Below are 27,668 nucleotides of genomic sequence, written 5' to 3'. Positions count from 1 at the left end.
CTGGGGAACAGCTTGTCTGGGAGATAAGTTGTGGGAACATTCAAGGTTGATTTTGTGGCACCAGCAAAGATTTGATTTGACTTGAGTGACTTACTGGATTTCAAGCCATCAAGCACACAACTGTAAACAAGGTGAAAAGTACAAAGTGACGTAGTGTCCGTATGGGTGCGTGAATATCACAGCTTTGAGTGTTTTTAAAATGATATGATTATAAATGTTGTTGATTTGGAAAAAAAAACGTATAAAAGGACAACTGGGGATGAGAGATTGGACGGATGCCGTGAAATATTTCAAGTTAAGGAAAAAAATGGGAAGTTCGGGGGCGGTTGAAGGCGGGCCATTTGAACCAATGAGAATGCCGTTTGCGCATGCGTCACTGGGAAAGCGGAGGAGTCTGCCTTATAAAATGCATGCTCTCACTGTCAAGTTCGAGACCACGTCAACTCGCAAAATAACTTCAACAACGTGACGCAACTATTTTTTTTTCACTTACCAGCTTGCTTTTTGTGAATTCTGCGCAATCATGTTTCCTCAAGGTAACCAGAGGTAAGTCTTTTTTTTTTTCAACAACGCAGCTCTTTAAAAAACGATTTTATTACAGCATCAAAGGCGACTTTTTTTTTTTTAGTAACTTGACGCGACTGCGTTTTGCTCTCATCGACCGTGAAGAGTATGAAAAAAAATTATAATACGTAGTGTTTTGCGACTATAGTTGACGTTAATTTGGGTACTTTGCCGAGGCAAAAAAATCTCGATGTAAAATTAGATGTACCGCAAGCAATACCGCACAGCAATGCAAGAATAGACTTGTTGTTCCCGAATTTCTGTACCCTGAGGTTACACGAGAGTTTGACATAGTTTCTGCATACATTAGTAAAGCTCATTTCAGGCTTTTTAATGGCACGACGAGAACAGTGCAGTTTGCTTGTCAAATTAATAGCAAATTAATTGGAACATGAAGCAACTTGCAAAATGTATGCTTTTATTTTACTAAGTTTTAATACAGCTGCACATTGCCACGATTGATGCAATTTTGCTGCAGATGAGACAAAAATATAACTGATTGTACATGATGTAGCTGCTGAATAAAATATAGACCTACCACTATATAATGTTATAAATCAAATCAAGATATTGCTTCCATTTTATGTTTTTTTTTCATCTTAAAAAAAAAAAAACAGTTTGCACTTGTGGGGGGAGGGGTGTACTTGGCTGACAGAACATTTCACAGGCGGTACATCTTTGAAAAACAGTAGATAATCTCTGGAATACACCATGTATGTAGTCCCGCTACATTTGTAGTGTATATGGAGCCATATATTGATCCGCAACTTCCAAAGATGGGTGATGTCGGATCGTTTGTTTTGTGTATGGCTCCTCTTGCCAGAAAACTGTGTCACTAATACATATATATAATACTACAAAACCTAACAAAAGAAACTAATTGCATGTGCATCTCTGAACAAATTAAAAGCATGCAACGTTTTGCAAAGGAGTCACTATAACACGATTTAGCAATCATTTGCATCATGTTGCAATTAATTTGCTTTTAATTTGAAAAGGAAACTGAAGAGCTCTTATCACGACATTAAAAACCATGAAATTAGAAATCGCACGTCCCCCTTTGAGAACATGAAGCAAATACACTGGAGTGCTTTTGATTGTGTTTTCTTGCTTTTGTATTTATAACATGATGTACAATAGTTCCGCAATTTAGACTTAAATAATATATTCAAGTGATGTAATATTCATAGAAAAAAGGATCGTAATGAAGGGAACAGGAAGTGATTTTTCACATTCTTCCTTTGCTGCAGCTACACATACGAGGACTGCAAGGCCACGGCTGATTGGCTGCTGGCTCAAACGGACTTGCGACCGTCCGTGGGCATCGTGTGCGGCTCGGGCCTCGGCGGGCTGGCCGCAATGTTGAAGGACCAAGTGGTGTTCAACTACAAGGACATTCCAAACTTCCCGCAGAGCACGGGTGAGTCCGGCCCCTTTCCTCCGTCATGCCAACGTCTCGCTGGACGTTTGGCTCAATTGCTGTTTTTTGTTTTGTTTTGTTTTCTCATGCAAAGTGCAAGGACACGCCGGACGACTTGTTTTTGGAACGTTGAAGGGGCGACCGTGCGTGTGCATGCAGGGCCGCTTCCACCTGTACGAGGGCTACCCCATCCAGAAGGTTGGTTGGCACAGCACTCTGATTTTTTTTTTTTTATCCAAAAATCCTTGCACTGGTACTTATCTGAAAAAAAAAACACAACGGGTAGATCATTAAAGGTTGAACCACTGACGTACAGTTCATGTATGAGTGAACCAGGCCAACTATGCAATACAGTAATCCCCCCCTACTTCGCTGTTAATGGGGAGTGTCAACCCCCCCGCGAAGTCTGAAACCCGCGAAGTAGGGTATCAGTTCCTAGATTTCTATGTACGCCCCAATATAGCCGCAGTAATCATAAACAACCCTTTTTTTTTGTATTTTTTGCCTATTTTATTTCCTTTCTCCTATTATTTAACATTACATTATCCTTATTAACATTATTGTATATTCATTAAATAACTAATATGACTTAGTTTGTTGAGAATTTGTTCTCAGGACTGGTTATCCGCACCAAAACTCCGGTGAAAGAGTACGCAAGTCATCACGTTGAACTTCACATTTATTTTGACTCGTGTATGGTGTATCATGTAGTATCGGTTGAATAATACACCAACAACAATGTTAAAGTCAGTAAACTAACATATAAACACTTGCCGAACTTTAATCTATGAATTTACTGTATTTTTAGCCGACATTAGCGGGTTAGCAACCACTACTAACTATAAATTGCAACCTCTACACAAACGAAGACATAAACAGAATAAACACTCATCGCTTACTAAACATAGGCAGTAGCGTGGATTATCAACATAAATGATAATAAACTATAAATATGAGCTTACGTTGTCATTCACTACGTCACCGCAACTACCCGAATGACGCACAGAGAACCTAAAACAGGAAACGAAAGTGCAACGGGACCCGACAAATTAAAAGCATGCATTTCAAAATAAGATAACAGACGTCACGAACTCTAACGCTTGAAGAATTCTTAACATAGTTATTAACTAATATTACTTAGTTATTTGATGAATACAGTACTGTTTTTTTATTCAATTTTTGCGCATTTTTTAAATCATTTTTTATTTTGAAATATTTTACATTTTTCCTGGAAAAACCTGCTAAGTACTGAGACGCAAATATTTGTTGTGTTCAGATCACGCTGCCCATGCGCATCTTCAAGTTGCTGGGCGTGGACACGGTGATACTGACCAACGCGGCGGGCGGCCTTAATCAAGATTTCAAGGTGGGAGACATCATGATCATGAAAGACCACATCAACCTGCCAGGCTTCGCTGGAAACAACCCACTCGCCGGAGTCAACGATGAGCGGTAAGACACCGCCCGCCCGCCCGCACGGGACGGAGCGACGAGAAGCGTAATTAAGCGCGCCATTGCTCGACTCAGGTTCGGCGTGCGCTTCCCGTGCATGTCCGACGCGTACGACCGAGAGCTTCAGCAGCTGGCCATGGATGTGGGCCAGGAACTGGGCTTCGGAGACTTCCTGAAGGAGGGTGTCTATAGCGTGCTGGGCGGTCCGTCCTTTGAGACCATCGCAGAGTGCAGGATGTTGCACAAGCTCGGCGCCGATGCTGTCGGTAAGTTGCCGTAGCAATCCTTAAAGGATCTAGCATATAAATGACATGTAGAACATTGGTCATTTTATTTCATTTCATTTTATGGTATATATGCAACCGAGAAGTGAAGTGTCTTGTTTACCGAAGCCGCACCTCTCACCAAGTGGCTGGCACGTCCACTTTATGATTTTGTTCATAGCTGCCAGACATGAAACATTCTTCCAGCCATGATCTTGAGCTTCTGGTCCTCACAGCGGTCGTCGCGTGAATGAAGGAGACAAAAACAGACGTTTTACGCACATTGCAATGCAAAACAATGTCTATAGCTCGCAATCACTGGCACATGTTCCTCCTATCTGATGCCACCCTTTTTCTACGCCAGTGGTTCCCAAATTGGGGGTGCTTGAACTAAGTCCAGGGGTTACAAATAAAACAAACAAAAAGGCAAAAATTCTTTTAAAATAATGATTGAATTAATTATATGTTTCAGGAAAATATCGGATAATAAAACACATGTTATGCTCAGTAGGTTATTCAATTTTATTATTTTAAAAAGTCAGCTTCCCCCCCATAATTGAATGGTTTGACCCATCTTGTCACGTGCCACCTCTCGTTACCTGTCGTTACCCGATTTCATTTTGTGAACACATCTCTACTGTGATCCCAAAAGAGGACACTTTAATTCGAATATTTTTCCGTGGACAAATATTTCTTCATAATTAATTTTTTCGAGACCAGGTCTGACACTATTTGTTGATTATGTTTTGTGGACAAACATTTTTTTAATAATTAAGGTAATGATTTATTTTGTGAACATATCTCTACTATAATCCCCCAAAATGATGCTTTGTGTTAAATATTTTTTGGGAACAATTATGTAGTTTATAATTATTTTATTTTGAGAACAGATCTGACACTATAATGTGATTTTTTTTTTGTGGACAAATATTTACTGTGGATGATTCATTTTGTGGGCCATTACAAATTAAGTTTGAAGGGTTATGAAAATTTAATAAATCAGACACCGGTGGCATGTTTTAAGTTTATTTTTTTAAAACCCCAAAATACTTTCCTAAGTCCGATTTAAAGGAAACTAAACCATTTCCCCCTCATTTCTTGAATGCATAATGATCACAATCCATCCTTTTGACTAACGTTTGACGTGAGTCAAAGCTTGCGGCCCACCGCTTTGACTCATCTGTGACTCCTCCCTTTCTGGCGGCAGGCATGAGCACGGTGCACGAGGTGATCGTGGCCCGCCACTGCGGCATGCGCGTCTTCGCCCTGTCGCTGATCAGCAACCGCGCGGTGATGGACTACGACAGCGAGGAGAAGGCCAACCACGAGGAGGTCCTCCTGACGGGCAAGCAGAGGGCGGAGCAAATGGAGCAGTTCATCTCCACCATGGTGTCCAGGATGGAGCACAACAACAACGACGCCTGAGCCGGTCAAACTTCCATTCCGTTCCAAGGTCTTGACATTCCGCGTTTCCTCTTTTGTTATATTTGTAGAATCAACATGTACAAGTGTGATTGAATTCAACCAGTTTTTTTTTTATTGTTAATAAAGTTTATTTAATACAACACTGTGACTTTGATTGGCTTTTACAAAGCGTGTAAACAGAAGGAGTTACAAAAGTGTTATTTAATAAAAACAGACATGCACGCAATCATCTGTGCTGAAAAACTGGCGACCGGTTTGGCACAAGAAACCAAAGATCGGGGCTGTCAAAAACCCGGTCCTGCTGTTTCCATCCTCCGAGATAGGCTGATCGTTTGAATCGGGTGTGACATAAACATCAAAACCATGCGGGTCAGCAGCCCTCGAGGACCGGGTTCGGACACCCCTGGCATAGATCATAGCGGTGTCTACACTTTGCCCCCTACCCCCGACTAGATTTTTTTTATCTAGCATCCCTCCACCCCATCGACAGAATTTGTTTTTCTCGGGCTTGGCCTGAAGCACAATGGCGGAAATATACAAAAAAAATAATAATATTGGCATCCCATGCTGGTCCACATAAGATGGCGAGGTTAGAAAAGGCTACATTAAGTTCCGACATGGCACGGGTTGCAAACTCCAGGCCCGCGGGCCAGATTTTCCCGCTGCTTCACTTTATATGGCCCACAAAAGTAAATGGTGTGTTTCTGGCTAAATGGGTGCAATTTTTTTTTTTTTTGGCGTAGTTTGTCCCTTTTTGTCGCTTGTATCAGATATTACAGGCAGAATATAGGGGGAGTCAACCCAAAAATGTTCTTTTCAATATGTTAATAGGGATGCACTAAAACGAAAATACGGGAAAATGAGAAACCAACACACTTAAAAAAAATAAAACTGTGACGTGATGATATATATATATTTTTTTGATGAATTGCAAAATCTTCCACACTCCTTCAACAACAATTGTATTTTTGTTACGCTTGTGACATTAATTTACTTGAGTAAAATCTTGGAATTCACGTCAAATCATCGAATAGAAATAGTTTCATTTTGATTGTTGCTTTTCCAACTTTTCATTTCCCAATGGACAACTAATGTCTTTGAACTGTTTTTTTTTTAAACGCTTTATAAAATATAAATTAATCTCTAAAGTTAACACTTGAACTTTGATGGGAGAAGATGAAGAGTAGATGAAAATGAAACAAAACTGCATACTTGAATGTTATTCTTGATTAGTATTTTAACACCTGTTTAAAAAACTTTTTTTTAACTTTTTTTTGTGGTAAATGTAATATTGTAGTTCAAATTATGCAAGAAAATCCCAGTTTTTATCCACCTAAGGGGGCGGCCATTTTGCCACTTGCTGTCAACCGAAAATAACATCACAGTTGCTCGGGGCTCAGGTGACGACCAATCGCGGTTCGGGTCGAAAAACAAGTGGCCCCTGATTGGTCATGAGCAACTGTGATGTCATTTTCGGGCGCCGGCAGGTGGCAGAATGGCCGCACGGTGAGATGGATTTTGAAGCTTAATTCATAATTCCACAATATTAAACTAACTGGTAGATTTATACTAATGGGATAGAACATATTTCTGAAAAGAACACAATACTGAAAAGAAGGTTTTTGAGATGACGTTCCCTTTGAATTGAATAGCTAAACACTTAAGTCTTAGCTCATTCAATTTGTTAGCAATATTATTAGGGATATTGGGCTTTTAAAAGGTAAAATTTCAGGATGAACTAAAAACGCACCGTACATTTCGCAGGCAAACTTAATTTTGACCTTTCCCGAACATTTTTCAAAGTGCATTTGGCGGGATTTGGGCATTGTGAGTATTGTATGCGTATAACTATCACTTTTAAGGTCAAGCGTGTAATTGTAGTAATGTGACTTGCATTTAAATGGTTTTCACAGTCGTAACGGCCCAAAAGGGAACTTATAAGTACGATGTGAGCCATGACACCCCCCACCCCTCCCCCATGGCAATTTTTCAGGTTGTCGGCCGCATGCCAGCATGAAGAAATCGATGATGAGGTGGCGGCGTCTGAAGGCACCGGGCACGCCTTCCAATGGCGTCTAGGCGAACATGGTGAGCGAGAGCCACTGCAAGGAACAGAAAGTGGTGACGCACCAGCAAGTGAGCGAGAGTTTGAGACATTTCCTGTTACCTGGGAGAAGTTGAGCGTGATGATGCCATCTGCGTCCGTGTCCATGACCTTGAAAGTTTCTGTCAAAATAAGTCACAGACGTTGGGATTAATAATCGGCTTCTCGTGGCTGAAGCCGTTGCCAGCGTTACTGATCACTAGTGTTAACCTGTCGCCCCCCCCCCCCCACCACTTTACACGCCGACTATAATTAAGATATTTATAAAAATTACAGAAGGATACCTAAAACAGTATCTTTTTTCATATTAACAAAAGAAAACAAGCAATATAAATCAACTTTCAGCAAGTATTTTTTCTTTTTACAGCATTTATACAGTTTACAGGTTAGCTTAAAATGGAAAAATATGGAAAATATTTGCACCCCCCCACTCAGACTCTCAATATGATTATCTATAAACTTTCTTTAACATTTCAAAAAGAAAAAAAAGCAACATTAATTCACTTTCAATAACTCAACTACTTTTTTACAGCCTTTATCCAGGTTACAGGTTAATCTAAAACTGAAAAAAGTGCATCAAAGTGTCTGAAATACTTTTTTTTTTTTTTAAATTGCAACTACACTGCTCTTGGCAAAAACTAAGCCCTTTCCCTGCCCACCCCCTCGGGGGCCCGCCCCACTATTTTAGAAAAACTGCTACACTGTGTGCATCTGAGCAGACAATACTCACTAAACATGGTCTCCAGGCGGACCAGGCACGTGACAAAATTGTCAAAGTCAACAGCCATGTCTTCCTCCGTGTATCGTAGGATAATGAGCTGGAACAGGTGATTGGTCAGCTTGAAGCCTACGAGAGGGCAAAGGTTAACGGGCACAGGAGGGGAAAGGTTGCGCGCGCACGGTGCCGCGGCGCACCTGCAGACTCCAGCGCCATCCTCATCTCATAGGAGCTCATGCTTCCCGACTTGTCCAGGTCATAGTTCCTGAATATGGTCTGTTCAAGAGCAGGGGAGGTCATGTGACTCCAGAACGACGCGTTTGTGTTGTTATTCGCGTGAGATAGTTTACCAGGTAGCGTTTAATCTTCTCCCACAGGACGTGGAACTCAACCAGGCCTAGTTTCCCGCTGCCGTCCGTCTGCGAAGACGTTGAGGAAACCCATGGAGGACTTGAGTCGCATGAACCAAAAAAGGAGACAGAAGAGTTCCCAGCAAAGATGGCGGCAAGGATACGTCCATGAGGTTGATCATGCTGCGACAGGCCTCCTTGGTGAAGCCGTCCGTCTTCAGGTCTTTGTCTGTTGCCGTGGAAACCGTGTTCAAGCCCATGCGCGCGAGTGGAAGCGGCGGCGATAATATACTCACGCTTGCTGATGATGCGGTTCAGGATGGTCTGCAGCTCGTTGATGCTGATCTCCATGTCCTACACGGTCACACGAGACGACGGTCACGTTTCTGCCACGTCAAGCTCACGCGCCAAGCAAAAAAAAAGAAGGACCACGCGCTTACCGGGCCAGCTAACTGTCGGAAAAGACTCTTGAAGCCGGCCTCGATCTGACTCTCTTCCAAAACGTTCTACGAGGACAAAATGTGAGGTCAAGATAGCAGCATGACAGGGAACAAACAAGCACGGCTAAAAAGCGGGAAAAATGCAGTGACAAGAGGAAGAAAAAACTTTGTAACGGGAAAACAATGTAAGCTAGGGACGCTGTAACCCGGGGGTCCACTGTACAGTTTTAATGGTTGGTAATATTAAGAGGTGTACTGAGTTGCCGCTGAAGGCCCAGGTACCAAATGCTCACCTCGGTCGGAAGGTCGGCCACCACGTCATCATCCAGTTCCCTGAAATGCACAAACCTCCCGTTACTGCGCGGCCATGTTAGCAAATTTTTGTAACAAAACTCGACTCACTCCGAATCGGCAGGCTTCTCGGAGAAAACCCGCAGGACGAAGTCGGCCTCCTTGTGGGGCTCGAAGGTGGACGGCACGATGACGTACTCGCCGGCCGGGAGACGCAGACGCGAGCTGACCTCCCTCAGGTTGATGAAGAGCTCGGAGCGAGCGCTGGAGGCGTGCGTCAGGAAGAAGTTCTGCTTCAAGTGCACCCGCGTCTGCCCTTTAGCCTGAGAGGGAACTCGGTTAGCGGGCTCATCCGGGCTCGTTGGGAAAAACCCCATTGGGAAACTCCTACCTCGCCGGGAACCTGCAAATAGAGGACTTTGTTAGATTACAGAACGGGAAGTGGAGACGGGAGCGTTGCGGGCGGACGCCCACCTCGTAGACGGCGAAGCCGATGGTCTCCATGTCTTTACCCTCCCGTCGCTTCTTCCTGCGGTCCTTCTGCATGAGCGCCACCAGGAAGCTGCAGTCCGACGTGCCGGGCGCATCGGGATGCTGCAGCAGCAATTTGAACTGCGGATTCAGCCAAAAGGTGGCTGGATAGAAAACGGTCCAAAATCAGCTGAGGTGTTTATTTTTTCAAGTTATTTATTTATTTATTTATTTATTTTAAACCCCAAGGTTTGAAATATTTTTGTTTTTGTTTTGTGGAGGAGTTTTGCGAACCATTGCTTTGATTTGAGGAGCAATTTAAATATTTTTTGGACCTCATTTATTATTATTAACATATAACGTTAACATTAACATATACAATATATATATATATATATATATATATATATATATATATATATATATATAAAATATATAACATATAATAATTCAAGATTTAAGGGTTTTATTGTCATATGCTTAGTAATACTACACATTGAAATTCCTATTCTGTTCACTTCTCTAAGCAGACTATATTCCATAATTGAGCAAATAACAAAGTAGGCAGTAAGACAAAAACAAAAAAAACAGTAACAGAGCGATAAGGGCAGTAATAAAGAACCATTAATAAATTAACAGACTTACATTCTAAGCATGTGAGGAAATATTCTTAAGTCATTTCATCAACAATTAATGATTCTGAGTGTGGTACCTCTTGTGGTACTGATGTTTAGTTTGTATACACATTCATTTTGAAAGTAGAAAAATTGATTAATTTTCATATATATAAAGACAATGCCTGAGAATTAATCATTTAAATTCTGGAGACAAAATACAATGAATCAAGTGATCCCCAAGGGATCAAACTACACCCATCGATCCTATTTCAATAGTTAGTTGGTTAATTTAGCCCTTAATTACTATAGTAGCTCATTACCGAAAACAATCAAAAAAAACAAAAGCGATTGAAAACACGTTCTTACCCGGGTAGTTCCGACAGCCTCCCGCCGTGCTGCCCCGTCTCCACTCGCCCGGGTACAGCGACGTGCTCCACGTTTTCATGCGGCTGTTCTGGAGGGCGTCGGCTGTCAGGTTGCAGATTTCCAGACGGGTGAACTCGCGCAGGAAGTCGCTGAAGGACATCCTGCGGCGGGGATGACAGCGGATGAGAAACGAGAGTCTAAACATGATATTCTGATTAATATTGCCTTTGTGGTATATAAATTAAGGAGCAAAATTCACCAGTTTTTATCCATGTCTGGGGATGGCCATTTTGCCACAAGAGATCCACTGAAAATAACATCACATGTGGAGAAGGCTTAGGTAATGACCAATCACAGCTCAGCTGTCATGTGACGGTCAAAAGCTGCCTTACTTGAGGCGTCCGCGCATGTGATGTCATTTTCAGTGGACATCAAAGGGCAAAATGTGTTTTAAAGAACAATTTAGAAATGAACTTTTTATTGCTGAAAATGGCTGAATAATTGGACTATCCTTTTACTCGAGCATTTTTAGAGTAGGAATTCTGCTACAAAATCGACACGTTTTAGTGCATTCTTAGCGGGTAGCCGTGCTGCCGTGTGACTCGGAAACTGCGCTGTGATTGGTCGATATATGAGCCATAACTGTCCGTTGAAAGAAGAATAAATAAGTTGTGGTTGTAAGTGAATAATGGCAAAATGGCCGCCCCCTAAGAACAAACCAAAGCCTGGGTGGATTTTGATGCTTTTTATTACTGTTAAAAAAAAATGTTTGACCGCCCCTTTAGAGAAATAAAGAGAGGCAGACACACCAGAATTCGCCATCCTCACTGCGGTTTTGGAGCCGAGAGCGAACTCCACGGTCTACACTGTCCCATTCTCGAGAACTGCGCAGAAAAAAAGTATCAAGTGAATGGAATGCTCCAGCAGGGAAGACAGGAATGCTTACATAATACCCCCCCCCCCTTTTTTTTTTGCGGACTCTCGGTGGAGCAAGCGGCTCCAACAAGAGAAGCGTGTGTCTCACTTGTCGCTCCAAGCGCCGGTCCACTCCACTTCCCCCCACGGGTTCCTGATGCGGACCAGCTTGGTCAGGTTCCCACGGTAGACCACCTAAGGGACACGTTGAAGCACGGTCACATCGGATGGAGACCCGCACCACCACCCTGATATTCTCCCACCTCGTCCAAGCCCGTGACGGAGTAGGCGTGTCCTTTGACCAGCTTCTTGAAGGTGACCGCCTCCATGTCTCTGGAGCTGGTGATCTGGTGACAAAAACAAAAGGCTGGAGTAAGTCGGAATTGCCGACATGCCAGTTTGCTGCAAGTTGTTATGGGCAAAATCAAACAAACAAATTTAAATCCGGCCTATATTTTAGGAGTCAAGTCATTGCTACAATAAATGGAGAGGCGACAAATAGGACGATGGCGGCCAAGCACTACTTATTTCCAAATGAAACTCCTCAGCTCACTTCAATAAAGTGCCTTAGCACAAAGATGCTGCCAGATGGCGCCAAAGCAACATCACGTGTGATAGCAGCACATCACTATACTGCGGGGGTGCTTTGAAATACAATTTTAATTCGTTCTGTGAATTCTGCGAGCATCTGAAAATCACCCTCTCCCATTGAGATCAATGGAAAAAGCATTTGTCTGCCACAAGATTTTTTTTTTCTGTGACATACCACCGGTGGGCAGTGTAAAAAAAAAAAAAAAAAAAAGGCAAATATACAGTGATCCCTTGTTTTCCGCGGTTAATGGTGACTGGAACCCCCCCCCAATAAGTGAAAAAGCGCAATGTTGCCTTATACAGCAACTGTACTGTTTTCCCTTCCGGTTCTCATTTTCTTTGTCTGTAGTCTAACTGAGAACTACGGTTATATTAGCTGCGCCTGCAAGTTTAATTAAAGTGACGCTTGTAGCTGACCAAACATGGTAACGATTAAAGCTGACACTTAAAATTCAAATTCATTACAAAAGAAATCTAGTTAAGAGATTTCCAAGGGTCTGCAGTTGCGCCATTCGCGTCTCCCGAAGCGTGAGTGACTTTGAGGAAGCACAGCTCTCGCGCACGCCTACAAGACACGTGATTGGCTCCCGGCGCGACCTCGGGAGTTGGGGCGGAAGTAGATTACGACTCCCCCTATCGACCAATGAGGGCACTACACACACGGACCGCAGGATAGCGAATGTGTGGACAAGAAGTACTTTGTTGGTCATTGCTTGATTCATCATCTGAACCGCCGCTTCCAATACCGACAGACGTATCGTAGAATCGGTGTTCTTACTCACGTCAATGGAACAGCCTAGCAGGGAGCCCCTCTCGATGGCCCGGCCCATGATGCTAAAGAGGTCGGAGGGCGCCTTGTTCAGCTCGAACATTTCCGTCACGCCGCCCGTGAAGTCTTCGAAGCCTTCGGACGTGCTGCCCCCGGACAGCGCCTCGTAGCAGCCGTTCAGCCTGGGGAGGGCGGAGTCCACGCGTGACTTTGGCGCCGCCGGGCCGGGAAGTGAGCGGCCGGCGACCGGGCTTTTACTTGGCGTAGGCTTTCTCGATCAGCGCGCTCCAGAACTCGCCGCCCTCCGCCGAGTGGACGAAGAGCAGCTTGCCGTCCTTCACCGGCAGACGGTCGTCGATCACCACCTCCACCCATTCGCCGAACTGCCAGAACTGCCCACGCGGGAGGTGGCGTTGAGGCCCTCGTCGCCGCGGCGACGCAAAGAATTTTGGCCCGTGTTACCACAGACAGATTACCTGGAAGTGGAAGATTCCGGCGTACCCCTGATCAAAGCTTTGCCCGTGCGGCACCACCCGATGCAAGAGGTTGTCGTTCAAGGTCAGCGAGGCGATGGCCGCCAGCAACCAGCAGTCACCTGTACATACATGGACATGCGTGATCAGTTGTCTGGACTAAGCATGGAAAACCATTTGAGCGTTTGTATGATATTCAAGTCAAACATATTTCCATATACAATTAGTGCCTACATACAATTAATAGGATATTTCTGTATAATTGCAAAACAGTGTCCCAGTATCCCACAGTACCATTTATTTATGCTAAGGTTCTGAAAGGAACGCACGGGAATCCCTGAGGTAAATCAAGGCTCTTCATGATGTATGTAAGATTTTAACAAGGTTTCCGTAGGTATCACCAAATCTAATTTGATGCTTATTAACGCCATGGCAGGAACGGTACATTTTTTGTCAAATTAAGAGCAAATTAATTGGAACCTGAAGCAATTTAGTGTTCAATTGGTTTACAGCAGTTCTTCTCAACTATTTCTTTGCAATGGCCCCCCCCAAGGAAAGAGAAAACATTTCGGGCTCACCCCACGTGCCGCGGTGACTGTAAATAAGATCATTATCTATACATACACCTAAAATTGTATCTTCTTTAACATTAACAACATGAAAAAAAGACTTTGACAAACAATAACTTTTAAGCCTTAATATTAATTTGTAAGACTGTTCCTTGGGGGTCATGACGACGATGACGATGACGACATTGACTTCGACAACAATGTTGACGACGACACTGATGACGACGAGGATGATGATGCTTTTATTTAATCAAGTTTTATAGGGTTGCAAATCTTCTAAAATGAACCTGGGGGGCCACTACAAATAATAAATCAGACAATGATGCCAGCCTTTGTTTCATCTAAAAATGCTTTACACTAGCATGTGGCTCATCTATTTTCTACTACTCTTGCTGACTTAGAAAAACGATTTATTTTTGCCATTTTTGACCATGTGTCTTTTTCTATCTGCAGCGTTATCCTCACTTTAGATGTCAGAAATGTTTTGTGGCTCCCAGCGTTTTATTCCCAAAGGAGAGGGTTAAGAAGAACATAGCTGAAAACAGGAGTGCATCATTTAAAAAAAAAGCTTGTCAACCACAGTCCACTTACTAGTACTAAAGACAAAGAGCACTCTTGTACATGGACCTTGACCCGGACATTAAACAAATTCCTAAACGTGTTTCCATAACTGTATTTTTCCACCCCCTAGCGGCGAAGTATGAATACTGTAAACGTATGAACTGCATGGGCGGGGCTTTCAGGCCGTCTGAATTCGAAATGTGACATGCAAACATTCCCCACTCACCCAGAGCTCCCTGGCAGATGTCGGTTCGGGTCGCTCCGTCCACAATGAAAGAGGGACGCTTGCACAACTCCTGTGAACACACACACACACACACACACACACACACACCGGTTTGTCTTGCTATCTTAGTGAGGTCATTCTTTCGACACAATGCATTTCCTCGCACCTCCAACCATCACGACTCATTCCCGCCTAACCCAAACCTCCACTAAAATCCAATTCAAACTTAAACTGCAAAATTAAGTCTTGGCCCTCAAAAAGAGGTCTGGACTCATGGGGACCACCAAAATGGCCCCACATGGACAAGAGGTTAACATAAAAATTGTAAAATCCAGAAGATGAGCCTCACTATGTAGCAAAAACAAACACGCTACAGGTACCGAGTAATTTTTGTCAGATGCAACATAAATTTGAAATATGTCCAATTTTCGGATAAGAGGATGGAAATCAAAACACTTTAAATGAACGTAATCGATTAATCGAACTGATAATTGACATGTTATTAATTGACGGAAGTCTCGCCTCACAAATTCTCAATTTCTGCAACCCCCAATTCAAGGGAAGCGTCCTTGGAATGGTTAACTTTAGCATGGGCTAGCATGTGAGGGCTTGCTGCTTTTACATTTATAAATAGATTCCATATTTTATAAGATCTATTTCTGACATTGCTGCATACTAGCGCTTGTGCGCGCGCCGGCTGCAAAGGCAAAAAGCGAGCGCCTATTTGTGTCATCGCACACGTGCGCACGCTTGACTTCACCTTTACATTTGAGTGCAGACGTGTGTTGAAAGCGCCGTGCCCGGGAAGCGATGCGGGACGCGCAATCACGACCGCATCGGAGCGTGCATGTCACGCTAACGTGCAATAGCATGAACACGCTACCGTCATATTTGCGAACATGTTAGGGAAGCACAGGTTGGAATTGTGCGACTCTAGGGACGGTGAAAAGTCACTGAAATAAATGTTTTCAATTACTGTTACGGTGGCTTGACATTTTGAAGTAGAGTTCAGTTGTGTTTAACTTTGAAGTACAAGTACATTTAAGCAGTGCTTCTCAAATAGCGGGGCACTCGGTGGGGGAGGGGGGTGACCCCAGAGAAAAGGCTTTGTTTCAGGCACTTTGATGCACTTATTATTATTATTATTATTATTATTTTTTTTTTTTTCGTTTCAAACTAAGCTATAACGCCGTAAAAAATCATTAACAGCTGTTGAAAGTTGATTTGTATTGCTTTTTTTCTTTTAATGTCAAAATGGATGCAGGTTTAGGTATACTTTTACAATTTTTATAGATAATAATTTTACTACTCACCGAATCAAGTGGGGCGTGTGTGAAAAATGTTCTCTTTGCTAGAGGACGCTCGGCAAAATATAATTGAGAAGCATGATCTTAATATGAGATAGGTGCTAGTCAAGGGTGTCAGCTACATATTTGACAAAAAATGTATTATCTATTATTTTTTTGACTATTTTAAAGGACGAGAATTCACGTCTATGGCACTGAAAGAGTTAACACTTAAAAAAATTCTGTCGAGTAAAAATGACATCACAGATACAAAATGGCAAAAGGTAAAGTACAATTGTTCGATGAACAAAATTTAGTCCAGTACAGTATAATAAAATACTTTAGATAATTAAGTATGAGGGTAACTGAGTATTTTAGGTACTGAAGTACTAAACTACTATTTGTTTTTTTTAAGTACTTAACTACCCAAAATAGTCAATTACTTTAGTTCTTAAACACCTAAAGCAATCAATTACTTTATTTTTTTAAGTACTTAACTCCCCAAAATAGTCAATTACTTTACTTCTTAAATACCTAAAGCAATCGATTACTTTAGCAATGAATCACTTAAAGTAACCAACTTCGCCACATCCTGTTATTATAATCGATTGAAAATTGATCAGGCACTAAAGTAATCATTAAAGTCATTCAATTCCTTGATTACCTTAAAATAATTGATTACTTTAGGTAACTAATTACCTAAACAAATTGATTACTTTATATCCCAATTCAGTCCCAGCCATTTAAGCCCCTCTTTCAGCCAAGCACTATTTTAAAGGACGAGAATTCCCGTCTATGGCACTGAAAGAGTTAACACTTAAAAAAAAATCTGTCGCGTAAAAATAACATCACGGATACAAAATGGCTAAAGGTAAAGTACAATTGTTATATCCTAATATCCTAATATCTTTTAACCTAATATTTATCCTAATATCCTAATTCAGTCCCAGCCATTTAAGCCCCTCTTTAAACCAAGAACTTAAAAAAAAAAAAAAAAAAAGAAAAACAATGAATGTCTGGGATTGAAATCTAGAACAGAGGTGGGCTTATTCGAGGAGCCACAAGGGCTTCTAAAATTTGACAAAAGTGCCAAACCAGGAACAGGATAAAGCAAACACTTAAATGAATGTTGGTTGGAGTTATTACTTTAACATAAACCCAAAACGGATGATTGGAAAGCCATTTTTCTAAGGCGATGTCATTCTCAATTATAATCCGGAGGTACTGTACAGTTTGCCGTGTCTCACCGTGGGCCTCATCCAGCGCACGCCGTACGTCTTGGACGACCTGGGTCCGAGCTCGTTGAAGCCCAGAGACGAGGCGGCGCAGGGGAACAGGCCGTCCTCGAAGAGCTTCCCGCTCCGGAGGCATTGCGCCCGCAAGCTCTCGTAGTCCTGACCCAGGAACTTGACGGCGTTGTCGTTCTGGCCCAGACCTTCCTGCCGGTCCCTCAGACTCCGCAGTTGCGCCGCCACGCCCGTGGCACATATGGGCTCCTCCATGTTGGGCGCGCGTGGGTGTGTTGTGAAGCGTGCAAGGTTCTGATGTTGATCATGAACGGGTCAGAACCCGCCTGTCAGGATCTTTGGAATGTTACGCCGCCTGTGGAAGTCAACAAGAGGAGGAGATTCGTAAAAGACCATGCGGCCGTCGGGGATTTGTCACGATTGGGGTCAGAAACAAATTTCCTGTATGGCAGCAGCTGTCAATCACATGCAAAGTTCCTAAGCTTCTGTGCCAAACAACACCCGGGCTTATCGCTGCCTAAACATGACGTCGTCAACGCCACGCCGCCCTGCGTGACTACGCAAACCAGAAATGCTTCCTGGCTGGCGCGCACCCGCACGCTTGATTGCAATTTTCAGTGTTATATTACAACTATTGATGTGTCGTTACACAGAAAACATGCCAACAGCGGAAGCGATAAAAGGTCAAAGGTCAAGTCGAACTACTGGTGGTGGGCGTGACCTCGCATCCGGTTGTCAACGCCTGTGGGGGAACACGCAAAAGCAGCTGCACTCAGACGCGGTCACGTGACGACGTTCCCCACCCACCCAACCTTACTTGTCATTTGTCCCGTTGAGAAAAAAAAAACTTTTCGGAAGGCTGAGGAAGTGTCGCGAGCAAAGTAAACGTTGGCGAGTAAAAGATTGCGGAGTGCGGACGTGTGTTACCTGCGCGCGTGCACGTTGTCTCGTTCCTTTGCGGCGCTGAAGACGAGATAAGATAGACGATGAGCACGCGCACTGCTGCTTTGTTTTTCCCTTTCTTTTGCCTTCTTCCTCCTCCCTTTGCAGCCCCTTTCTTCTTTTGCTTTTTCCCCCCTCCTGTTCCGTCCCCTTCTGCCTTCTGCCTCTGCCGTGCTCGTTTGGGCCGATGTCGTGCGCATGCGCGGAAGGGAGGGGATGGTTGTTTTTTTTGGCTTTTGCGTTTAAGTTCAATAGCAAAGTGCTGGAACGGTTTCATCATTTGACTCACACGCACACACGCACGTGTATATATTCTCACTCAATATAAGCAGGTATTAGTTTAGACGAGTGAAAAGCGCCAAAGAAATGATAATAATTTATTTCAAATACAACGCAACACTCAGTTAAAATTGTGAGAAAAGAATGTCGATTTTGTCGAAACAAAGATGTTAAAATTATAAAACCTATCGAATTTTTTCAAAGGCAATACTCGCTGCTGGTTCACAACTACGTTTCCCAGGAATCCCTGCGCTATTTGCATTCCCGCCATGCAGTGCGTCACACTGATTCTCTTCCCATTGACACGCGCCGCCATTGTTGCAGCCACTGGACGTTCAACATGTCCTCCAACGCACCACCGGGATCTGACGCTCACCAGGCCGATTTGGGATGCGCAATCGCGGAGTTGAATTCTTGGACCCACTCGGAGCTCCAGACCAAGCTGGCCGAGCTGGGCGCTCCCGTGATGGGTAAGAAAAGGCCGGGAGCGACGCCTGTGTTTAGCTTAGTGTTCGGCGCCGATGTTTAGCTAAATGTTGCTATGCTAACTTCCTACGCGTTTAGTTGTTCATCGAGCAAAGCTTTTTCCTCGCCTACAATCCGGTAAACACGTTTGAACGCAATGGCGAAACAGCCTTGTAGGTTAATTGCTCAACTAGTTTGACTCCTCAGCATTTATTTGCTTATCACTATTAGCATGGTTAGCTAGTCCAGTGGTTCGCGACCTGTTTTAGTGCTGTACCGCCTGTGATTTTTTTTCTGCCCATAACCCCTGATTTTGTATTTAAAAAAAATAATGCTGAAACGTTCTTGTCTGATTTATTACGTTTTGAATCGGTAGTTCTTTGAGATTTTTTTTGTGGTATGTCTAGGCCCATTTTATTCATCAATTCCAGAGATCTATCACAGAAAAAAATCTGTTTGATTTTTACCTTATCTGCCGGACAACAATGTTGTTATTAACAGTGAACATCAATTTGAAATACATCAACAAATGCATAAAACTATTTAAAAAACGGTTATAACTCAATTTAGCAATAAGTTGCTTCATGATCTAATTAATTTGCTCTTAATTTGGAAATTATGCAGTAGGTTATTTTCACGACATTGAATAGCATAAGACAAGGCTTGCTCATACCTGTTGAAATCTTGTCAAAATCTCCTTGAAACCCCAAAGATCCTCCACGAACTTCTCAGCTAGTGTATGCTTAAACCTTGCATTCTACGTCTTTGATTTTTGTCTCTTTTTTGCTATGTAGGTCCAAGAGAAGAGCTGATGGACAGATTGAAAAACTACATGATTCGGGTAAGCTCAAAGAAGCTTCTATCAAATGCTACTTTATTTTTTGAGTGTCCTAATGTGCCTTTGTCCACTTTTTCCTCTTTAGACGGGCATCCTATTTACAAAACATGATGACAGTGGTTTGGGCTCTCAGGTACACTTTTCAGCTCATTACTGAACGATTCCAATCAAGGCTAGCCTTGCTCGTTCAATTTCGTGTGATTCACACACCAGATGCCTCCTGGGATGGGAGGAATGTTGCACGCGCCGATGAACATGATGCCCGGCCCAATGCACATGGCCATGGAGGGCTCCGTCATCCCGCCTCCCGGTTTGTCCCCGGATGAGCAGCTGATGGCTCAGCAGAGGGCAGCCATGGTGATGCATCAGGAGGATCTCATGGACGACCAGGACCTACTGGAGCACCAAAACAGGGTAAGACCCAAACATACTATTGACGCGCCAACGCAAGATCACGTGACTCATTTGCAACTCAGGCCGCCATGCTGTTGGAGCAGGAGCGCCATCATGTGGGCAGGGTGATGCCCGGTGTCACGGCAGTCCAAAGTATGTAGGCGAGCTTCTTCTCACAGATGCCCGTCGTTCCCTCACAGCCTGATTCTCTGTCCCTCAGTTGCTTTGGATCCTCATGGAGCGCTGCCGCCAGGCATCGCTATGCTGGCCGCCCAGCGACATAGATTGCCGCCGCCACCTCCGGGAGAGGACAACAGGGAGGTGAGCTGTCAATTTGGGAAATTTGTTGAACTTGCCAAAAATCATTAGGGCTTTATCACATGTGAATGTAACCAGTCACTATCAACATCTATCTGTTGTGACTCCGTTTTAGGTGTTTGAATTTTGAATAGTAGGGGGCAATCAAACCCAAAATATGCTCAGTCTTTCCTCAAGAAGAATGAGAAGAAGAACAGGAAGTTATTGACCTCAAAGTAGCTAACTGGCAACTAGTGGAATATTGTTAAAGCATCGTATGTTATTGACTTTAAAGACACTATTACGTAGGGCTGGTCAATAAATCAAATTATTTTGATGAAATCCTCCTTTTTAAAAATTGGCCAACTGAAAATGTCCAGAAGTCAAGGTTTTGCACAGTCGTTTTTCGATAGTTATTAACTACTTAAATGTGGCTTTGAAGAGTTATTTTTTGCACAAGCTATGAATAGTTTTACATTAAAACTGATTATAAATCAGTCTAAATGATTGTTGTCTTAAGATTTTGTACAGTATTGAAATAACTTAATAAATCATACCTTCTTTAGATAAACGTTAGTTGGATTTATGACATAGTTTTAAATTGTAATCCTCCAAAGACTGACTGACAAAAAAACCATTGAAATTTTATTTTTGGGCTATATCACCCAGCCCCACATGTGTAACAAACATATAATGATATGTATGTGGTAAAGGCTAGCTTGCTAATGCTAATCACTGTTGTTTACCATTGAGCATAGACAGCTTTTGTTGGGGTCTAAAAATTCCTTCACATAGAAGATAATAATAGTAGAAGATGGTAATAATGAGTAACTATTTCAATATTTGTTTTTTATTACTCTATTATTCAATGGGATAATTGATTTAAAACAATTCAATAATGACATCCTTAAATGAATCAAAATGGCAACATCTGTCAGACATTTGCAATTCAAGTTTTATCTCTAATAATTCAGCCCTCACTAGAGGAGCATCATTTAGCACAACTGTTTGATTGTGTGAATTCCCATTTCAAGAGCTGGCAGGGCGATGAGATCATTATTGGGGGCCCCAAGATCCCTCAGGCCCTGGAGAAGATCTTGCAGCTGAAGGAGATCCGCCAGGAGCAGCACGTGGACCCTGCAGGTTGATACCCAGTAGCCAAACGACAACAGACGGACATCTTTTTTTGGTCCCCGTGCTTAAGACTGTCCCGCATTTTCCGCCTGCAGATGCAGCAGAAGACGACAGGCGGGCTGGCGGCGGCAACTCTGCGCTGGGGGCCCTGGAGGCGGGTGATGACGACGGCCGCGCATCCAAGAAAGATGTGAGTTTTCAGAGGGCGGTCTCTTTACATGGCCGAGCTGTAACCTGAGCTCTTGCCCTCAGAAGAACCGCCGACGCAGGAACCGCAAGAAGAAGAGCAAGAGCAAGCGCGCCCAGGAGAATAAGGAGCAGGCCAGGACAAAGGAGAACGGCAGCGAGAAGGACGGGGAGCCGGAAGTGGAGATCGAATATGTCACAGAGGAGCCGGACATCTACGACTCCAGCTACATCATCTTTAAGCGCATCTTTGATGCCTTCAAGGTTGGGACCATGTCATTCTCTCTCTTTGCAAAATAATGAGTATGTCCTCCTCATTTAAATTACACTCACTTTTTTTTTTTTTTTTTTAATAAAAATACCTAAACCTGTATGCTTTTTTAACATTAACACAAGAAAAAAGCAATACAAATCAATTTTCAACAACTGTTATCTTTTACAGCATTTATATGGGTTACAGCTTAGTCTAAAACAGGAGAAAAAAAATAACCACGTGTGCATCAAGGATCCTGGAACAAAACAATTATTTTATTTCAATTACAATTCACATGACAAAAACAGCCCCCCCCCCCCCCCCCCCACACACACACACACACACACGCACACACACACGCACACACACACACACACACACACTATTTGAGAAGCACTGCTCGAGCCCAATTAACAAAATGAACAATCGTTTGATTTACAGCTCACCGATGATCTGAAGAAAGAGAAGGAGAAGGAGCCCGAACAGGCGGCAAAGCAGGAAATCGGCTTCCTGCGGAAGAAGGGCTTCGAGTTAGAGAGGAAAGACAGCGACGACAGTGACGAGGTTTGACTGCTGACCTTTTGGTGTACACGCATCTGTTTGATTATAGAACATAGAACGGCTGTGTTCAGAACCACTCCACAGCAATTCGGGGCTGTAATTTTTTTTCCCCCACTCACAACAGGAGGTCCGCCCGGATGTTCCCAAGTTGTCCAAGAAGAAGTTGAGGAGGCAGAATCGTCTCACCGTTGCCGAGCTCAAGCAGGTAAGCCGCGTCGGCCCTCATCCGCTTCAGACGGGCGCGCGTCGGTGACCGCGACATTTGCCCCGCCCCCAGCTGGTAGCCCGCCCGGACGTGGTGGAGATGCACGACGTGACGGCGCAGGAACCCAGGCTGCTGGTGCACCTCAAGGCTACCCGGAACACTGTGCCGGTTCCTCGCCACTGGTGCTTCAAGCGCAAGTACCTTCAGGGCAAGAGGGGGATTGAGAAGCCACCGTTCCAGCTGCCAGAATTCATCAGGAGGACTGGCATTCAGGAGATGAGGGAGGCCCTGCAGGAAAAGGTGGGTTGGGCGGCCCTAACCACCTTTGCTGCCTTTATTCCCTTGGGTATCGTTCATGCTTCCTGTTTTCAATCAGCAATCCAAATCATTTCTTTAAGACTGGATCACAATTTGGGTTTTTTTCCTCTTTCCTTAGTTTTGCCAGTTGAAAATGAAAGAATGATACAAATGAGCATCGGGCTAATATTAGATTCTGACACGATGATAACCACCAGTTAAAATGGTGCAGTACTACAATATGAAATTACTGCTCTGAAATGCCTTAAAATATTTGGGTCAGTGAAAGTTTTTTCATTGAACAAAATCTTATTTTTAAACAAAATATGTAATGGTGCATTTACGAAAGATGTACCATGTTAAGTTTAAACAAATGTAACCATTTTCCATGTTTCAATTCTTAGTGAACCACAGTGTCCCATTACTTTTGGTGAACTATTTTTGAAACAGTCTCTCTCCCCTCCTTTCCCTCCTCCATGTAGTGAGGAGGAGGAGGAAATATTGCACTCTAATACTACATGGAAGTCCTGTATTTGCCCTATTAGATTTATCTGTAAGTTCACTTATGGTTTTTAAATTGCACGCACCTTGCAGACACTCCATATATCGCTTTTGTTGCATTTGTTACAAAGCCGTTATTCTAAAAAAAAGCAAGTGGAGTCTAACTTCAAAGAGGCGGCTTGTTGACTCAACTCTCAAGTGGAAAATCGTATTGCGCCTTGGTCATTACCACTGAAAGACAGTATTAACAGTTTTTGAAACTCCCCCCCCATCAAAGCCGCCAAGCCCTAATGCAGAATTTGATTTTGCCTCGCAGGAGGACGCCAAAACCATGAAGACCAAAATGCGGGAGAAAGTTCGCCCCAAGATGGGAAAGATCGACATCGACTATCAAAAACTTCACGACGCCTTCTTCAAGTGGCAGATCAAACCCAAGCTGACCATCCACGGGGACCTCTACTACGAGGTAATGGCATCGGCGCCGCTACTTGTCCCGTTCCGTCCGTCCCGCTCACTGACTGCGCGTACGCCTAGGGAAAAGAATTCGAGACCCGGTTGAAGGAGAAGAAGCCGGGCGACCTCTCCGAGGAGCTGCGCATCGCACTGGGAATGCCCGTGGGCCCTGTAAGTTTCCGGAGCCGTCGGCTCACCGCGGCCATTCTGAGCGTCTGTCACTCGTGTGTGTGTTTTTCTCTCTCGCCAGAACTCCCACAAGGTTCCTCCCCCGTGGCTAATTGCCATGCAGAGGTATGGCCCCCCACCTTCATACCCCAACCTCAAGATTCCAGGACTCAACTCACCCATCCCGGAGGTATCAAGCAACATTACCAGAGAATGATTATTATTTTAATTAAGTATAAAGCATCTGCCTGATGGCTGCAGTTCAAACAGGAATTAATTAATAGACGTATGTCAGGCCTCTAGTTCCCAAGTGTAAAACTGGCCATAAGAGATACTGTTGTGCGTGCCGACACCTTGGAATAAGCTTCGGTGTCGTCCCTCTTATTAAATATTATAAACATGTCTTGTAAACCACCCAGACAGATTTTTCGCTTGGCCCGATGTAAAGATAACAAATAATGAGTGCTGTCAGTTTTAAATGATATCCGTTTTGATAGCTTGGTATGAGCAAAAAATATATTCGTCTTCAAAAGTCAGTTGACAAGGACAAAAGTCAGTTGACAAGGACGAGAAAGTTTGATCATATTACTCCGATTCTAGCTGACCTGCATTGGCTTCCGATACACGTGAGATGTGATTTTAAGGTGTTGTTAATTACTTATAAAATTTTACACGGTTTAGCTCCTTCCTATCTCGTCGACTTAGTATCACCTTATGTTCCGTCCCGACAACTTCGATCACAAAATGCCGGTTTGCTATCGACCCCACGGGCTAAAAAGAAGTCTGCGGGATCAAGGGCATTTTCCATTCGCGCGCCAGTACTATGGAATGCCCTACCTATGGAAGTTCGCGCAGCCACCTCGGTAGAAATCTTTAAATCCCGACTAAAAACACATCTATACTCAAAAGCATTTAGTTAAATTAGCCTGTCTGCAGCCTTCTTCTTTTTTCCTGCCCCCCTCTTCCGGCCGGGAGAGGGGGCTAGCTAGATGGTGAGGGTTGACTTGACCGCCTCCATTGGGTCCTGCGCTGGTCGACCATCACGGGTTAGGAGTCTAGCCGTCTGCGGTCCACCTGGCTGGAATGCGGGATGGTTCCTGCCCAATGGCTTTGCCTGCTGTCAAGACATCACTGCACTATATAGCACAATATGTTTTCTGTAATTTATATTGTTTCTGTGTTCGGTACATGCAGCATCCACTTCAACCTGTGGGCCTGGAAGGGGGCTCCTCCCACCTGTGGTCCCTTCTGGAGGTTTCTGATTTTCCCCAAATTGGGGTTTTTGAGTTTTTCCTTCCCCTTCTGGGAGCTTTGACAGGGGATGCTGTTGTGTACCTTACATTGAAAAGATGTCTCTGTATGACCTCTTTTCATTCTGTGAAGCCCTTTGAGACTTCGGTGATTTAGGGCTATATAAATAAAATTTGATTGATTGATTGATTGAAAACGTGTTCCCATAGCTAATTATAACTGGAAAAAAAATAGGCCTTTGTGTGGGGGTTTTATTTAGATCAGACAGATCATTTTTGAAAGCCAGTAGCTGGTGTTTTTTTTTTTTTTTCTTTATTCCTTTTTCCTTGTCGCAAGGCAAAAATCAGTTTTCTAACTGTAGCAATTTTGGATACTAGGAAAATGTTGCCCCTCCAAATCATTTGCAACGTTGTTATTTATGTTCCTTGTTGTCAATCTCTGTCAATCAAGATCTCAACCACCAAAGATCTCTTGACTCTCTTTGACTTTCTATTCTTACATTGTGTCTTCATCTGCCAGTTCGGTGGACAGACAAAACAAGTGAATTTTGCATTACGAAAGTAACAGTAAATGGTAAAGTGAGCTCCTCTTCCTCCTCTTTTTTTCTTCAGAACTGCACCTTCGGTTACCACGCGGGCGGCTGGGGCAAGCCCCCCGTGGACGAGATGGGCAAGCCGCTTTACGGCGACGTGTTCGGGACCAACTCGGCCGACTTCCAGGTGAGCCGTCGCCGCCGCTGGAGGCTTTCCTGTGAGACGTGCGCTTAAAATGTGCCGACTGACGTGAGCAGGCCAAAGCGGAGGAGGAAGAAGTGGACCGCACGCCCTGGGGCGAGTTGGAGCCTTCTGACGAGGAGTCTTCTGAGGAAGAGGAGGAGGAGGAGGAGAGCGACGAGGAGAAGCCGGATGAAACGGGATTCTTCACACCGGCGGACAGGTAGAAACCGGCAGGGTGGGATTAGCACGCTACGTTTCAGCGTATCCGTCAGACTCCAAAACGTCACGCCGACGAGGACGACAGCGTGCGAGCGGGAATCGATGACTCCATTTTTTTCCTCAGCGGCCTGATCACGCCAGGAGGCTTCTCGTCCGTCCCCGCCGGCATGGAGACACCAGAACTCATCGAACTGAGGAAGAAGAAGATTGAGGAGGCTATGGACGGGTGAGAGATCTTCCCATCAAGCGTCCCTGTCTCATTTTCTTTCTTTCTTGAATGACAGTTTTACTCTCCTCGCAGCAACGAGACGCCGCAGTTGTTCACCGTCCTTCCAGAGAGACGGACGGGCCCGGTGGGCGCCGCCATGATGGCCTCCACGCATATTTACGACATGTCAGCGGTGAGCCGACGGCCAAACGCTTTGCGCGTACTTTCAACGTGTTTCTTCATTAGTCGTCGGGTTTTTGACCTTAACGTTTGTGCCCCCAGGCCATGGCGGGGCGCAAGGCCGGAATCGGTGATACTCACGGCGTGGAGGTGGCGCTGGCGCCTGATGAGTTGGAGCTGGATCCGATGGCTATGACTCAGAAGTATGAGGAGCACGTGCGCGAGCAGCAGGCGCAGGTGGAGAAGGAAGACTTCAGCGACATGGTGGCCGAGCACGCCGCCAAACAGAAGGTACGCAATCACATAATCAAAGATGCTTTTTTTATGACATTTTTTTTGCTCTGTATTTTAACTGTATTTTAAACGTGCGATACAAAAAAAATGACAACTTTACATATTTAGGTTTGAGCAATATTACACAAAATGAATATGGGTGATTAAAATTGTTATTGATTTTATTGAAAGTAATAAACCCAACAAACATGAATTTGAATTTGATTTGTTTGAAAATATATCTCATGCAAAATATTCCGAAAACAATGAATTCAGACTGAATAATTTTTGAAGTGATACTCCAGTTATTTGGCCATTTTCAGCAATCGAAAGTGTGTTTTTGAAAAGTGTTAATTATAATCGTCATCATATTAATCATAGACTAACTTTGCTCCCCAGCAAAAGAAGAGGAAGGCTCAACCACAGGACACACGAAGCGGCGCCAAGAAATACAAAGAGTTCAAGTTCTAGACAAGAAGAAGACATTTGATTTCATAAGTTTGTTTTTTCATATATTGTGAAAAATCCATGTTTCGGTTTGCTTTTTTTTTTGTAAATAAATCTTATTCAACCAATGTTGTTTTCCCTTTCACTGAGGCAACTCATTAGCAGCTTGTGGTTCCAAGGGAAAAAAAACACAACACACACATTGTGAGGTTTCTTCTACAACTCTGGCTCCCTGCCTGCTAACAAGTGTACACTTAATGGATTTGGCGTCACCTGACACGTCT

At 43.7% G+C, this 27,668-nt stretch overlaps 3 protein-coding genes across 4 annotated transcripts; 2 read left to right on the top strand and 1 right to left on the bottom strand.

Annotated features, from left to right (window-relative positions):
- Nucleotides 1-379: 379 nt before the first annotated feature.
- pnp5a (purine nucleoside phosphorylase 5a) lies at nucleotides 380-5,264 on the top strand. The gene is made up of 6 exons (XM_088428900.1): nucleotides 380-546; nucleotides 1,815-1,984; nucleotides 2,079-2,182; nucleotides 3,261-3,436; nucleotides 3,512-3,702; nucleotides 4,907-5,264. Exons 1-6 carry the CDS (start codon nucleotides 524-526, stop codon nucleotides 5,122-5,124), a joined length of 882 nt encoding a protein of 293 aa, XP_088285026.1. The 5' UTR covers nucleotides 380-523; the 3' UTR covers nucleotides 5,125-5,264.
- On the bottom strand, nucleotides 5,214-18,247 carry capn1 (calpain 1). The gene is made up of 22 exons (XM_088428889.1): nucleotides 18,046-18,247; nucleotides 17,119-17,473; nucleotides 14,586-14,655; nucleotides 13,233-13,351; nucleotides 13,015-13,148; nucleotides 12,770-12,938; nucleotides 11,660-11,743; nucleotides 11,506-11,591; nucleotides 11,291-11,365; nucleotides 10,482-10,642; nucleotides 9,502-9,662; nucleotides 9,419-9,430; nucleotides 9,139-9,350; nucleotides 9,030-9,069; nucleotides 8,737-8,802; nucleotides 8,593-8,650; nucleotides 8,461-8,525; nucleotides 8,297-8,365; nucleotides 8,144-8,222; nucleotides 7,959-8,075; nucleotides 7,292-7,350; nucleotides 5,214-7,226 (listed from the first exon to the last, which is right to left on the bottom strand). Exons 2-22 carry the CDS (start codon nucleotides 17,371-17,373, stop codon nucleotides 7,200-7,202), a joined length of 2,118 nt encoding a protein of 705 aa, XP_088285015.1. The 5' UTR covers nucleotides 17,374-17,473; nucleotides 18,046-18,247; the 3' UTR covers nucleotides 5,214-7,199.
- sf3b2 (splicing factor 3b, subunit 2) lies at nucleotides 18,028-27,512 on the top strand. 2 transcript variants are annotated; one of them, XM_088428877.1, is made up of 21 exons: nucleotides 18,028-18,809; nucleotides 19,599-19,645; nucleotides 19,728-19,775; nucleotides 19,856-20,056; nucleotides 20,119-20,188; nucleotides 20,256-20,356; nucleotides 21,367-21,475; nucleotides 21,562-21,656; nucleotides 21,722-21,916; nucleotides 22,347-22,469; nucleotides 22,591-22,671; nucleotides 22,744-22,971; nucleotides 23,786-23,935; nucleotides 24,004-24,093; nucleotides 24,173-24,280; nucleotides 25,953-26,060; nucleotides 26,132-26,277; nucleotides 26,401-26,502; nucleotides 26,578-26,677; nucleotides 26,767-26,955; nucleotides 27,337-27,512. In XM_088428877.1, the coding sequence occupies exons 1-21, from the start codon at nucleotides 18,680-18,682 to the stop codon at nucleotides 27,406-27,408; spliced, it is 2,493 nt and encodes an 830-aa protein (XP_088285003.1). In that variant the 5' UTR covers nucleotides 18,028-18,679; the 3' UTR covers nucleotides 27,409-27,512. The 2 variants fall into 2 exon arrangements, with proteins under 2 accessions (XP_088285003.1, XP_088284994.1); XM_088428868.1 differs by having other exon boundaries at nucleotides 18,030-18,809; nucleotides 21,719-21,916.
- Nucleotides 27,513-27,668: the final 156 nt, after the last annotated feature.

The sequence above is a fragment of the Hippichthys cyanospilos genome, chromosome 1 (genome assembly GCF_059441005.1).
Source record: "Hippichthys cyanospilos isolate Australia breed blue-spotted pipefish chromosome 1, RoL_Hcya_1.0, whole genome shotgun sequence".
NCBI classification, from domain to species: Eukaryota; Metazoa; Chordata; class Actinopteri; order Syngnathiformes; family Syngnathidae; genus Hippichthys; species Hippichthys cyanospilos.
The sequence above is the reverse complement of the archived record's forward strand: the minus strand, read 5'-3'. Positions and strand labels throughout refer to the sequence as shown.

What these genes read in the sequence shown, in the direction of transcription:
- pnp5a (XM_088428900.1), top strand. Translation starts at nt 524, where the DNA reads ATGTTTCCTCAAGGTAACCAGAG. An exon ending in TTTCCTCAAGGTAACCAGAG is followed by an intron (nt 547 to 1,814) that starts GTAAGTCTTTTT and finishes CCTTTGCTGCAG; the next exon opens with CTACACATACGAGGACTGCA. An exon ending in GCCGGAGTCAACGATGAGCG is followed by an intron (nt 3,437 to 3,511) that starts GTAAGACACCGC and finishes TGCTCGACTCAG; the next exon opens with GTTCGGCGTGCGCTTCCCGT.
- capn1 (XM_088428889.1), bottom strand. Translation starts at nt 17,373, where the DNA reads ATGGAGGAGCCCATATGTGCCACGGGCGTGGCGGCGCAACTGCGGAGT. An exon ending in TGCGCTGGATGAGGCCCACG is followed by an intron (nt 14,656 to 17,118) that starts GTGAGACACGGC and finishes GTGTGTTCACAG; the next exon opens with GAGTTGTGCAAGCGTCCCTC. An exon ending in CCGCCTGGAGACCATGTTTA is followed by an intron (nt 7,351 to 7,958) that starts GTGAGTATTGTC and finishes TTATTTTGACAG; the next exon opens with AAACTTTCAAGGTCATGGAC.
- sf3b2 (XM_088428868.1), top strand. Translation starts at nt 18,680, where the DNA reads ATGTCCTCCAACGCACCACCGGGATCTGACGCTCACCAGGCCGATTTG. An exon ending in GCCGCGCATCCAAGAAAGAT is followed by an intron (nt 21,657 to 21,718) that starts GTGAGTTTTCAG and finishes TCTTGCCCTCAG; the next exon opens with AAGAACCGCCGACGCAGGAA. An exon ending in ACGGGGACCTCTACTACGAG is followed by an intron (nt 23,936 to 24,003) that starts GTAATGGCATCG and finishes GCGTACGCCTAG; the next exon opens with GGAAAAGAATTCGAGACCCG.